We start from the raw sequence: 14,659 nt of genomic DNA on the forward strand, positions 1-14,659 counted from the left end.
CCATTTTTCAATTATTTACACCCTGTCAAGTCATGACAGCCTATACAGAATCCAAGAATATTTTTTAGACCAGCTCAAAAATACCATATAATACACTCCACCATCAGGATTGGATTGTAGCTTGGTGGTTCTGTTCTTAACTGTAGTTTGGCTCACAACACAGAATTGTTTATGTAAAGAACAACAGCTCTAAGAAATAATTTGTGACACTTCTCTTTGTTCGTGTATTATTTCACATTTTCAAGTTTCAGTCCAAATAATTCATGATATATATAGCTGAAAATATCTGTTATAAACAAGAAGAAAACTTTGTTGAAAATGTTGAAAATTAGTAAATGAAGATTTTTGAATGTTCATTGAACCTGATGTATGTTTACAGTGAAGGAAACACAAGTACAGCTAATTACTCCTTCTCTCTGGCCGGACAATATGCCGTGATTTTACGAGTCTACAACATCTTATATACTCAGCCATTCATCGTCACGTTGGACTTCAGGTTCCATGTTATGGAAGTGGTCAGTCAACTGACCATTGAAATCTACGAGAAGATAACAGGATTGCCACTACAGGGATCAGCCCCTAACCTGTCCACTCCAGAGGTTCAATTCCAGTCAAAGTGAGTCCAATACTTTATTGTTTGTTTTTACGTTCACAGTTTTCTGAAACAATGTGCGTCACAGCATAATCTGCAGTTTACTTGTTCTTTAAACTAGAATAAGAAAATTTCTAAGTTTATTGAATTTTGATAATTTTCATTCACTCTCTAGGTTTCAACATTTAGACCCCTATAGTATCAGTGATGAGTCCTAGGACAAAACGACTGTATGATGCAGTTTATATCATTAATTGGCTATACTCTGTCCAATTCTTAATTTTGAAATTTAAAATTTGAAATTCCCTTTCTAAATACTGGAAGGAGTGTACAACTTTGTAATTTTAGAGTTAATTCTACTGAGCTATTGGGTGTTGATACTGATGTTCATCAAGAGGGTCAATGTTGTTTCAAAATTTTATAGTTTTCGTAGGAAGTATACTTACAGATGCAATATGGGTATTAGTTAGAATCATAACACATAACAGATAAGCAATGTCAAAATGTCAGTTAATCACACTGTAATTCAACATCTCAATATAGGATTACATTTAACATTTACTTTCTAATAGTTCCCATAGCAACTTATAAGTAATTCTTGATCTTATCAGGTGTAGTGGCTCGGACGTGACTTTTGAATTCAATTTTGGTGATGGTGTGACAATGCAGGTGCCTGGAATACTACATCAGTATGTCAATATAATGATGGCTACATCATCTCATCGATATACTAAAGGTATTCCACTTTGGCTGTAACTTTACTGTTTAATACACACTGACACTCATATCTTATCCACAGAAATATTTGTATGTAACCCACAAAGCCAGTTTCACTTTTAATCCAGACTGATACTACACTGATAGTTTTAACTTGCATGAAAACTCTCATATTTAACATTATTTGTAGACACTCCCTCATTTCACCACATAAACACTCACATTTAATTCATTCTATCACTCACATTTAATTCATTCAATCACTCACATTTACTCACATTTAATTCATTCTATCACTCACATTTAATTCATTCTATCACTCACATTTAATTCATTCAATCACTCACATTTACTCACTTTTAATTGATTCTATCATTCACATTTAATTCATTCTATCACTCACTTTTAATTGATTCTATCACTCACATTTAATTCATTCAATCACTCACATTTAATTCATTCAATCACTCACATTTAATTCATTCAATCACTCACATTTACTCACTTTTAATTGATTCTATCACTCACATTTAATTCATTCTATCACTCACATTTACTCACATTTAATTCATTCTATCACTCACATTTAATTCATTCTATCACTCACTTTTAATTGATTCTATCACTCACATTTAATTCATTCTATCACTCACATTTAATTCATTCTATCACTCACTTTTAATTGATTCTATCACTCACATTTAATTCATTCTATCACTCACATTTAATTCATTCAATCACTCACATTTACTCACATTTAATTCATTCAATCACTCACATTTAATTCATTCTATCACTCACTTTTAATTGATTCTATCACTCACATTTAATTCATTCTATCACTCACATTTAATTCATTCAATCACTCACATTTACTCACATTTAATTCATTCTATCACTCACATTTAATTCATTCAATCACTCACATTTACTCATATTTAATTCATTCTATCACTCACTTTTAATTGATTCTATCATTCACATTTAATTCATTCTATCACTCACATTTAATTCATTCAATCACTCACATTTACTCATATTTAATTCATTCTATCACTCACTTTTAATTGATTCTATCATTCACATTTAATTCATTCTATCACTCACATTTAATTGATTCTATCATTCACATTTAATTCGTTTTATAACTCACATTTAATTCATTCTATCACTCACATTTAATTCATTCTATCACTCACATTTAATTCATTCAATCACTCACATTTAATTCATTCAATCACTCACATTTACTCACATTTAATTCATTCTATCACTCACATTTAATTCATTCAATCACTCACATTTACTCATATTTAATTCATTCTATCACTCACTTTTAATTGATTCTATCATTCACATTTAATTCATTCTATCACTCACTTTTAATTGATTCTATCACTCACATTTAATTCATTCTATCACTCACATTTAATTCATTCTATCACTCACATTTAATTCATTCTATCACTCACATTTAATTCATTCTATCACTCACATTTAATTCATTCTATCACTCACATTTAATTCATTCAATCACTCACATTTACTCATATTTAATTCATTCTATCACTCACTTTTAATTGATTCTATCATTCACATTTAATTCATTCTATCACTCACTTTTAATTGATTCTATCACTCACATTTAATTCATTCAATCACTCACATTTACTCACATTTAATTCATTCTATCACTCACATTTAATTCATTCTATCACTCACATTTAATTCATTCAATCACTCACATTTACTCATATTTAATTCATTCTATCACTCACTTTTAATTGATTCTATCATTCACATTTAATTCATTCTATCACTCACTTTTAATTGATTCTATCACTCACATTTAATTCATTCTATCACTCACATTTAATTCATTCAATCACTCACATTTACTCACATTTAATTCATTCTATCACTCACATTTACTCACATTTAATTCATTCTATCACTCACATTTAATTCATTCTATCACTCACATTTAATTCATTCTATCACTCACTTTTAATTGATTCTATCATTCACATTTAATTCATTCTATCACTCACTTTTAATTGATTCTATCACTCACATTGAATTCATTCTATCACTCACATTTAATTCATTCAATCACTCACATTTACTCATATTTAATTCATTCTATCACTCACTTTTAATTGATTCTATCATTCACATTTAATTCATTCTATCACTCACTTTTAATTGATTCTATCACTCACATTTAATTCATTCTATCACTCACATTTAATTCATTCAATCACTCACATTTACTCACATTTAATTCATTCTATCACTCACATTTAATTCATTCTATCACTCACATTTAATTCATTCTATCACTCACATTTACTCACATTTAATTCATTCAATCACTCACATTTACTCACATTTAATTCATTCTATCACTCACATTTAATTCATTCTATCACTCACATTTAATTCATTCTATCACTCACATTTAATTCATTCTATCACTCACATTTAATTCGTTCTATCACTCACATTTAATTTGTTCTATCACTCACATTTAAATCACTTTTCTCTTACTTTTAATTACACTATCACACTTCCATTTAACACACTCTAACTCTCACATTTAACTCACAATAATACTGTTGGAACATACCGTCACTGTTGCCAAAGTGACGATTCATTATCACACAATTATTCATTGTACTTTTACACTGAAATTTTAAGAGATATGTGGTGTATTGATACATGTACATCAAAATAAAAGATATATTGTAAATCACTTTTATTTCATGTGGGAAGCCTGTCTGTGACATGAAATATCAAAACTGTTTCAGAGGGAGTATACAATGTAAGTGTAACAGCCAGGAATAGCCTCTCTGAGATGACATCATACCTGGCCAATCCATTCTATGTACAGCTCCCTCCTCAGGGACTCCAGCTGCACCCAGAGATGGTTCGCACTCCATTTGGTGAAGAGACAACCTTTACTGCTAGTGTTACAGGAGGCACCAACTTCACTTTTGACTGGAAGTTTGGGGACCAGTCAGATATTGTCAATGATGCAGGTTTGTATAATACTGAAACTTTTTCAAATAGCAAAGAGTCAGGATAACCTTTGATTTTATTTAATATCACTTTTTCTTGAAAAACCTTTATTTTGTCCGTATTGTCCTTGTAATGAAACTTCAATTGATGTTGCTTGCTTTGACTCGATGTCACACATTTAGCTTGGCTGTAAACACTGTCATAGTCAAAAGGCTTCAGACATCAACCTTCCAGCTTGAAATTCAGAAAGTCTAGTGTATTTGTATATCAGAAAACAGAATCTGAATTATTATAACATGACTATAACTTTTGAATTTGTTAATGTGTTTGTCCTAGGCTACTGATGGACTAACATTTAGAAAAATGAAATTGTCAGAAGATTTCAAACAAGTTTACTTTGGGATTATTATAGCCAAAAGTAGTTGATATCCTGCTCTGATTAATGTTATGATTTTTTTTATGACAGTCCAGAAGTGATGTTAAGAGAATCTCACTATATAATGCATATCATTGTGAGAAAGATTGTATTATACAGCCAGTGTTTGTTGTATTACAGGTCCGGTGATGACACATGAGTACACACAGGTCGGCAGGTACAGGGTCACAGTTATTGCCAAGAATGATGTGTCACAACTCACCAAGACAGCAGAAGTCGAGGTCCTACACAGACTTCAGAGTAAGTGCTATAGTAACAGGTTTCAATGATGTCAAGGTCACCAATTATTCAAGGTCACCAATTACTTATATGTAGATGTCCTTCAAAGCCCATACCTCACTGAGCTATCAAGGTCATTTATTACTTATATGCAGGTGTCCTTCATATATTGTTACATCTTATAATGCGGAATTCAGATGATCTTGTCCTAAACAGATTTCCTGTAACCTTTGCAAATTTTAATTGCCAAAAGTGCTTGTACAAGAGAAATTGAAACTCTCCTGGTTTCATGAGTGTTGTGATACTGGCTGCAGTTTGTATTGATAGAAACTATTGAGCTCTCAACCTCCTGCCTTCCTTCCCTGTTGGTTACCAGACGACATAAACACCAGTACCTAACCCATCCAAGAAAACTCTGTAATTACCAACACATTTGATGAATACATGTTGTTGAGTTATGTATAACGTACGCCTAAGTTTGTAATTAGTCTGTCCATTTTATACCCAACATTTGTACTGGTTGGTCCGGAGGCGAGAACCCTTGGATATAACGCTCTATAATCTAGGCTGAACATGTCAACGGACTCCTAATCAGCTGTTTTCAATAGCAAACTATGTAGCAGATGATATTTACTAAATTGTAGACAACATAGACCTTACCTAGCAGATGATATTTACTAAATTGTAGACAACATAGACCTTACCTAGCAGATGATATTTACTAAATTGTAGACAACATAGACCTTACCTAGCAGATGATATTTACTCAATTGTAGACAACATAGACCTTACCTAGCAGATGATATTTACTAAATTGTAGACAACATAGACCTTACCTAGCAGATGATATTTACTAAATTGTAGACAACATAGACCTTACCTAGCAGATGATATTTACTAAATTGTAGACAACATAGACCTTACCTAGCAGATGATATTTACTAAATTGTAGACAACATAGACCTTACCTAGCAGATGATATTTACTAAATTGTAGACAACATAGACCTTACCTAGCAGATGATATTTACTAAATTGTAGACAACATAGACCTTACCTAGCAGATGATATTTACTAAATTGTAGACAACATAGACCTTACCTAGCAGATGATATTTACTAAATTGTAGACAACATAGACCTTACCTAGCAGATGATATTTACTAAATTGTAGACAACATAGACCTTACCTAGCAGATGATATTTACTAAATTGTAGACAACATAGACCTTACCTAGCAGATGATATTTACTAAATTGTAGACAACATAGACCTTACCTAGCAGATGATATTTACTAAATTGTAGACAACATAGACCTTACCTAGCAGATGATATTTACTAAATTGTAGACAACATAGACCTTACCTAGCAGATGATATTTACTAAATTGTAGACAACATAGACCTTACCTAGCAGATGATATTTACTAAATTGTAGACAACATAGACCTTACCTAGCAGATGATATTTACTCAATTGTAGACAACATAGACCTTACCTAGCAGATGATATTTACTCAATTGTAGACAACATAGACCTTACCTAGCAGATGATATTTACTAAATTGTAGACAACATAGACCTTACCTAGCAGATGATATTTACTCAATGACGAATAAGGTTAAACCTCAAGTCTTATATCATCAATCAAAATTAGATTTTCTGTACCAGTGAATTATGGCTGAATAATGCTCGATATTTTTGAGAGAAGAACTTTGATGGGATGATGATTGTTATGAAATAAAGACGACAATTAATATACCATTCTATTGTTTATACAAGATCGAAAGTCCTATGTTAATTATGTTAACAGTATGTTATAAGACAATAGAATATGTAAAAAAGATTATCAGTATCTGTATCATGTATTCTGTCCATGATAACTAAATGCTCATCATTATCCCTATTCCATTGCAAGATATTTTTCCAGGTCATTAGATGTTGTTCTAAAAGTACTTTGGGTTAGATATTGTTTTGATAATACTTTGGATAAAATACTGTTCTAAATATACTTTTCTAAAACTGATTTCATCTAGCAGTTCCGTCCATTTGGGCCAGAAATAGATTAATGAATTGCTTTAATGTTTTTGTAAAATTAATGAACTTTTACCTGGTGATTTTCAGTGATTAATCTTATCATTCCTAAACCTTTGGTACTTCAGATTTCAAGGTCCTAAATGGTACAATACCAATTAAACTGTTATGTTTTGTGATAATTGTTTGATTCAGGGGTGAACTTGTTGCTGCCTAAATCGGTTGTTGCGACCTATGAACAGTTGATCTACAGAGCTGAAACCTTCCCTGAGAACGCTGATGTTAGTTATTTTGAATGGAACTTTGGAGTCCAAGGAAAGCCAAAGCAATCTTATGATCCTTATAAGACACACATGTACACAATTCCTAGCAGGTAAGAATATAGAAAGCTGTGTAGAGTTCTGGGTATTATCTGAAAAACTATCGATTATGAAAGTTATATATTTATCACATGATTCCCTTGTGATTAAATAACGATACCCACATAATATGTAAAGATACAGCATTACACTTGAGTATTTACCTATTGTGACATAAGGTTAAGGTAATGAAATAACATCACACATTCACAGATTACATTATCACATTACCATGGAGATTGCAGAGTTGAAATCACAATTGCTTCAATTTGATATGGAAAAAATTTTGCTGAACAGGCAATCATGTGATACAAGGGATCTTAAAAAAAACTTGTTTCCAAATGGAAATGTTTCTGGGGTCTTTTAAATGGAACAGTGTTATTTGTAAGAAACAAACCTTTTTTCACTTATTCTTTTTGTTAAACTATTCGGAACTGTTTTCTCCCTGATCTTTGTTTTGCTCTGAATCTCATCATTTATGTGTGTTTCTCATCAGATAATTTCTTTTTTCTTTTCAGGTATACTGTAACAGTATCAGCTTATAATTCTTTAAGTCGTGTTGAATCAGAACCAATGTTTATTTTTGTCCAATCACCAGTCAGTGAGTATCTGGAGATACGATACGATCCAAAAAAGCAACACCATATCGTGAATGAAAGCAGCTCCTTCTCTGTGTATCACTTCAGTGGTAACGACCTTTACTATACATGGAACTTTGGGGATGGAACCCAAAATAAAACTACTAAGTCCAAGACCATGAGTCACAACTATACCGAGTAAGAAAATCTTCTATACATTATTTTCGACATATATTACTACTTTCTTAGACAAATAACTCTACCAGTTTGTTAAAAAATGTCTCTATCTTTGTAGGCAAATATTTGTACCATGTTAGACAAATATCTCTACTTTGTTAGACAAATAAATCTACCTTTTAAGACAAATATTTCTACCATGATAGAGAAATGTTTCTCTACCTTGTTACCAGGTTTAACTGTTATTTATACCAAACATATTATGTTCAGTTAATCAAAACGATTTAAATTACATGTGATCATATGAATGAAATCATGATGTTTTGTTACTGGTATGAGAAATGTTATCCCTTTGATTTGTAAAAAATTAGACTAAAGAAGAACTCCATTCTCAGTCCAATGATTTATCATAACACATTTATAGGATAAATTCAAATTCATATATAAGAAAATTGTTCTTGGTTGCTCATTATATAAGACAAATGAATTAAAAAAGAACTGGTCATTATTTCAGTGTGGGAGAGTACGTCATTCGAGTATGGGCAGAAAATATGCTGAGTATGACATCGGCTAGTGATAACGTTTTTGTACTCGAAAAGAAGTGTGTCAAACCAGAGCTTGTTATACATGGAGAATTTACTAAGGGAGAGAGTGTATCAGTAAGTATTGTGTCTCTTATCTGTGTATACACTTAATTATTGTCCTCAATATTCTGATGAACAGACATGTATTACAACATTTCTGAATGCCTTACATTGTCAACTCATCACCATTGAAATATTTCCTATGATATTCATTTGAAGGTGACATTAAAGAAAATCTATGAACCGAAAATGATGAATATGTTTATGCTGTTTGTTAATTTTAGTTTGTTTGAATAAATAATAAACAAAAACTTTCAACAGATCCATGTGAATCGGTCCAAAGAGTTGTACGTAGAAGTAGAACTGAAGAATGTAAACTGTGATGTAACAAATGCTACAACCTACGAGTGGACATTTTATAACTCCTCTTCTGGACGTGTGGTCCAACTGGACACATTAGAAGAAGATGTACTGCAAAAGAAAGTACTGAGAATACCTGCAAGAGTTTTACCATATGGCACCTACGACCTCAAAGTGACGGTGAGATCAATATATAGTGTAATTGTGATCAGATACTCTGTCACTCTTTGTAATATTTCACTGTGACTTGATTTGATGATTCTGTCTCTATTACATGGTTCTATACCAGATCTACAAGGTTATAGTGGACCGGAAGTACTTAACCCTTACATTTTTATCATAATTGGTACTTATAACCACCGGACTCTGACACACTGGTGTAAGTGTGTAGACTATGACAAACAGTTATTCTGTCTGCTGACTAATCCTTGTTTGGAAATAGATGTATTTTTTTTGTGGTGATAGACATTGCCTCCTTCCTACCTCCCCTCCCTCCCCTCCCCTCCTCTCCCCTACCTCCCCTCCCTCCCCTCCCCTCCTCTCCCCTACCTCCCCTCCCTCAATCCCTTCATTTATTTATTTTTGATATGGATTTATTCTGAAATTCAGATGTCATGATTGGGAAGACTCTTCTCTTTAAGAACATTTTGTTTTGACGCTGGATGTAAAGGTGAATTACAGCGGGGATAGAAGCTGTCTGGTTGTGTAGTTGATACCTACTACCCATACATCAACACACCCCAACACATTTATACATGTCAGATATAAAGTACCAGGTACGGAGCGACCAATTAGTGTGATCGATGACATTCTCACAATTTTTTGCCGTACTGTTTTAGAGTACAAGAACCATGGTACTGATCTGTAACCTATGCTAGACCTGGCTGAGTTTTGTAGTGCGGCCTCTTCGACGCCTTATTGTAACTCAGGAACATGCCGAGTTTCACAAACCATCCTACTCGCTGTTAATTTCTCACATCATGAGCTGCCAAGCTTCAGTGTGGCATGATTTGTTAAAATTGAAAATCAATATAAAGATTAAATCAACAGAAATTGTGTGATTGATCGCCTGCATTTTACTGATGTTATTTTTATGTTTTGTTGAAATCGAGTGGCAACATTTAAACAGCCTTAGACCGTGCAGCAATGGATTCAGGAACAGGAGATCTAATAGCCGATACAACTTGGACATGAATTGTTTAAGGGTTTATAATCAGATTGTCATGCATACAGACAATATATATGCATTTTGAACCATTCTATGGTATATAGAGTTTCATTTTCTGATGATATGGTGACCATATAATGTCTTTCGGAACAATTGCAGGCTAGTGGTGTGTTGGGCATTTTTGGAGGATTTTGTAGTATGAATCTAATGTGAACTTTTGTTTTTTCATGTTTCCAGTAAATATTCTAAAACTTATTTTTGGTAATATTTTCGAGAAAAAATAATTTGAAAAAAAAAAAACATTATCTATTCAAATTAACTGATAATTATCTTAATCATTGAAAAATCACTTAATCAACTTGGCTAGCTAATTAGTAAGACAAAAAAAGGAAAACAATATCCTGCGAATATTCACAGTTGAATTTTTTTCTGGAAGAGAACTTTGTGCATTTGTGATATGATTGATGCGGTGATGATTATATCACATGAAATCTAGATTTGTTAACGAGCTTACAGTATGTTATCTTGTAGTATAAGTCAAGCAATACTTGTTGGAGGTATTCATTTATCTTGTAAATGAATGGGAAATGTTCAAGGCTGAACTTTCCAATCAATTTGTAAAGGATCTATACCAGCTCATTTGAGAATGTCCAGGCAAATTGTGAATGAGCAGTTTTATGTCAGACTTTGCCGTGAATGATCATCATGAGTTAATGATGGGAATAAGCCTACCAATCAGATTCACACAATGTCTGCAATATTTGTTACATTGAGTGGTTGTGTTACAGGTAACGGTGAGAGGAACAATTGTTCACTCTGAGTGTCAGACCAAAGTGAGCGTGGATCCTACACCACTAATGTGCTCCATCAAAGGAGGTGTGTACAGAGAAGTGAAACGGGACAGCCTTATTGTTCTAGACGGTGCTAACTCCTTAGACCCAGACACTAACAGTCACTTATCACTCAGGTAAATTGATGAATATTTCACTGTTCTATGTTGGTTCGTGTAAGCAAAAAGGCTATCTCAGAGTTTGTGTTCATAATCCTACTTTTTCCTCAAAAGATTTCTTATCCAGAACAGCAGAAGATAGTTGAACTAAGTATTGTTTATTTGCCTAAGATAATGTTATCTTTATCTCACAATAAGCAAGTGCCTGGAAATAAGCCTAAATGCATACATGACTACTTATTTGCAATGCATATGAGTTGAACATTTCACTGGAATCAGGGTTCCTGTCTGTGTGGAGTGATGTTTGTTAATTATAGTTTCTGATTATTCTTCCAATTCTCAGTACATAATGTTGTAATGGGCAGCTTATTCCTCATAAGTGATGTTTTCTTTGGAGTTATATCCCTTTTATGACATCCTGTTTGTAATTATGCCAGAGTTGATGAATAATAATGCAGATAACCTATGGCTTATATTGATAAAATGTATTTACAGAATCATGCTAAAAGCATTTTCAGTCGCCTATCATTAGATGGTGGGCTATTCAGATTGCCCTATATGAATGGTCCATCTGTTCATTCATTCGTTAATTATGTTTTGTTATTTCTTGAGAAGTACTGAATCATGTGTAGATTCCCCTTGGTCTCTAGTTGTGCCCTTTTGATTTTGGGACTGAGTGAAAAAACAAAAGGTTGACATGCAGCCATCTTGAATTTTGACAAAGAAAGCTTGTTATTGCTGTATCTTGAGTAGTACGGGATGGATCTTTCTCAAATTTCATATATAAGTATCTCATTGTCCCTTGTTGTGGCTATTTGATTTTGGGACTGAACGGAAAAGAATGGCAGAGAAGCAGTTTCAGCATCTAAAGTTTGTTATCACTACTTTGTGAGAAGTCTGGGATAGATCTTTCTCAAATTTCATATGTAGGTTCCCCTATTTGAAGGTTTAGATTTTGTATAATTATAAGAGCCAAAATAGAGAAGAGAGAGGAAAAAAGAGAAAAAATCCAACCTTTAAAAAACAAATAAATCTCTTGTTACTGAAGAAGATATGATGTCAGGACCATATATCAATACAGACATTTTTCTGGAAAAAAAAAATCTTTTTGTCATGAATTTAATGACAATGAAAACCATTAGACCAAAGAAAGCATTAATGGAAGGTAATGGTAGTATTGAGATGAAAGCAACTAGAAAGGAAAATAGATTGCTTCTTAATCTCCATCTTAATCTCCATCACTTAAGGTTTAACTGGACATGCTATGTGGATTTCGATAAAGGAAAACCCTGTTTCAAGGAAAACCTTAGAGATAATGTTTCCATGGATACTGCTGGTATATCATTTCTGGGAAGCTGGCTGAGAGATGATAGAATGGAATTCATGATGATGTTAACACTGTCAGCAGAGAATCGGGACCATGTGGAGTGCTCTCAGATGATCCACATCGGTGACCTACTGGAGTAAGTCACAACATATTGCTGATTTTTGTACAAGTTCTTATCATCCCTACTGGTGCTACATATTGATTTCTTTACGGCCGATATATTACCACATTACCTCTGTACACTGTAAAGTGCATCTTCACAAATGGGAGAATATAAATATCTTATTTGTCAAAAAGCCCATAGTTCATTTTCCTAGCCAAGAATTGCTCTTTCAGTTCGTCCTCATATTTCTTACAAGTTGTAGATGTAATGATATTGAATTATTTATTATGCTATTGTCTAAGACTGGTGGAAGGTAAATGCTTTTGGTTAAGTGTAGAATATGGAATATATATTTTGTTGGAGGATATATATCATATCAGTTATATAATTTTCTACTGAACCAAAATAAAATGCTTTTAAACATTAATATTTACTCAGTAAAATTTGACAGAGGAAAAGTATTGTTCCCATCATTATTTTACAGACAAAAAAGGATAGGAGACTAAGTGTGTTGTTGAAAAACGGTGAATAGACCAGAAATTGAAAACAGATACACTCTAGATAATGAAATTGTTCTTCAAAAAATTTATGTAGGAAAAGATATGAACCATCATATGACATACCTCGATTCTCTACTTAGGATATCGATGTCCAGCTTTACATGTGCATTTAAACAATTTTTTTTCAGACTAAACATTTACTGTCCACAATGCGATCAGTCGTTGGTGAATTGGGACTGGCCATTGTCCTTTCAAGCTGTATGTTCTACCTGTGACTCTTTTGACCTTGAGTATGAATGGACTATGTATAAGGTGCCTGATCTTGGTCAGACTAATGTGAACCACCGATATGACAGGTTCAGTAGAGCGTGTGCCATAGCAGGTCAAACACACATCTCCAAATTAGTTCAGAAGAACGATGTTGACTCGAGTCGCTTCAGAACTGAAGGAGGTATGGTCTCTTACACCTGTGTCAGTGTTCAATCTACTCTAATTGTACTTTGAAAACCATTATATTTACACACTGTTCACACTTATAAGTGTATGCCATTAATCTTATACATTAAAAATCCATATCTCATGTTAATTGATAATTAAGTTTAAAAACCTATTAATTTTGTGACCAAGAATATTAGACTGTTTATGTCAAATGAGGCTGATGATACCTAGGAATATGTGTTATTTTTACCTTGTAACTAATTCTATATAACAGCCTGTCAATTTCCCAAATTTCTACATCTTAACAGGTTTGCCCTTGTTCACTCTCTCAAAACAGAACACCATAAAATTATTAATTTTCATAAATTATTTTGTTTCATTGTTTCCATTGTCGCTTTTAAGTAACAATCCACAAAATAAAGTGTCTATGAAAAAGTATTTTTTGAAAAAACCATGAAAATCAAAACCCACAAAAATACTTTGTTTTACAGTATAAAATAGTATATCTATCCTATCTTTAAACCATGGCAATTAACAGTAATGAATTTTTAGCAGTCACAAAATTTGTGAAAGTAAAACACATGTGAAAGAACATTGATTTACACTGCGGATTGTCTTTTTAAGTAAATTATTTATTAAAGGAGGATTCTAGACACAATTTGACAATCAAAAAATCTAACATGTAAACATGTTCCTTACAGCGAGTCCCAGGTATCCCAGTACCACCACCCCCAGGGCAGTCGGACTTTATTATCCTATTGAGGATCTCAGTGAAGGTAAGGTGTGATAATATTGACATACAGAAATCTACTATATATACTCTTCAGTAAAGGTTAGGATATCTATTGCTATGTAGGGATGTAGTCTGAAAAATCAAATGTTGAAGTAAACTTGTCAAGATGGTTGGATATACCTACCAACCATGTAAAATTAACAAATGCCATCAACCGTGGAAGAAAGAAGAATACACTGTAAACCTCATGATGAACCGCAACACATAGACAGACAGACAGACAGACAGCTAGACAGACAGACAGACAGACAAACTTACCAGCACATTGTTTCTTGGAGAATTTCCCACCTGTCTTGCCAGTTTGTTA

The 14,659-nt window shown here is 33.0% G+C and overlaps 1 protein-coding gene across 1 annotated transcript in view; it reads left to right on the top strand.

Moving 5' to 3' along the window:
- The window catches only part of LOC132565490 (polycystin-1-like protein 1), a 153,002-nt gene that overhangs the window by 18,457 nt on the left and 119,886 nt on the right, over positions 1 to 14,659 (top strand). Inside the window, exons 4-15 of the mRNA XM_060230141.1 lie at positions 380 to 616; positions 1,204 to 1,328; positions 4,120 to 4,350; positions 4,887 to 5,006; positions 7,212 to 7,389; positions 7,894 to 8,151; positions 8,645 to 8,789; positions 9,036 to 9,254; positions 11,031 to 11,209; positions 12,334 to 12,654; positions 13,310 to 13,572; positions 14,261 to 14,335. Coding sequence (XP_060086124.1) covers positions 380 to 616; positions 1,204 to 1,328; positions 4,120 to 4,350; positions 4,887 to 5,006; positions 7,212 to 7,389; positions 7,894 to 8,151; positions 8,645 to 8,789; positions 9,036 to 9,254; positions 11,031 to 11,209; positions 12,334 to 12,654; positions 13,310 to 13,572; positions 14,261 to 14,335 — 2,351 coding nt within the window. The remainder of the gene's footprint in view (positions 1 to 379; positions 617 to 1,203; positions 1,329 to 4,119; positions 4,351 to 4,886; positions 5,007 to 7,211; positions 7,390 to 7,893; positions 8,152 to 8,644; positions 8,790 to 9,035; positions 9,255 to 11,030; positions 11,210 to 12,333; positions 12,655 to 13,309; positions 13,573 to 14,260; positions 14,336 to 14,659) is intronic.

This window comes from Ylistrum balloti, unplaced genomic scaffold (assembly GCF_031769215.1).
Source record: "Ylistrum balloti isolate Yb309-2 unplaced genomic scaffold, AGI_CSIRO_Ybal_v1 Utg369724, whole genome shotgun sequence".
In the NCBI taxonomy this organism is placed as follows: Eukaryota; Metazoa; Mollusca; class Bivalvia; order Pectinida; family Pectinidae; genus Ylistrum; species Ylistrum balloti.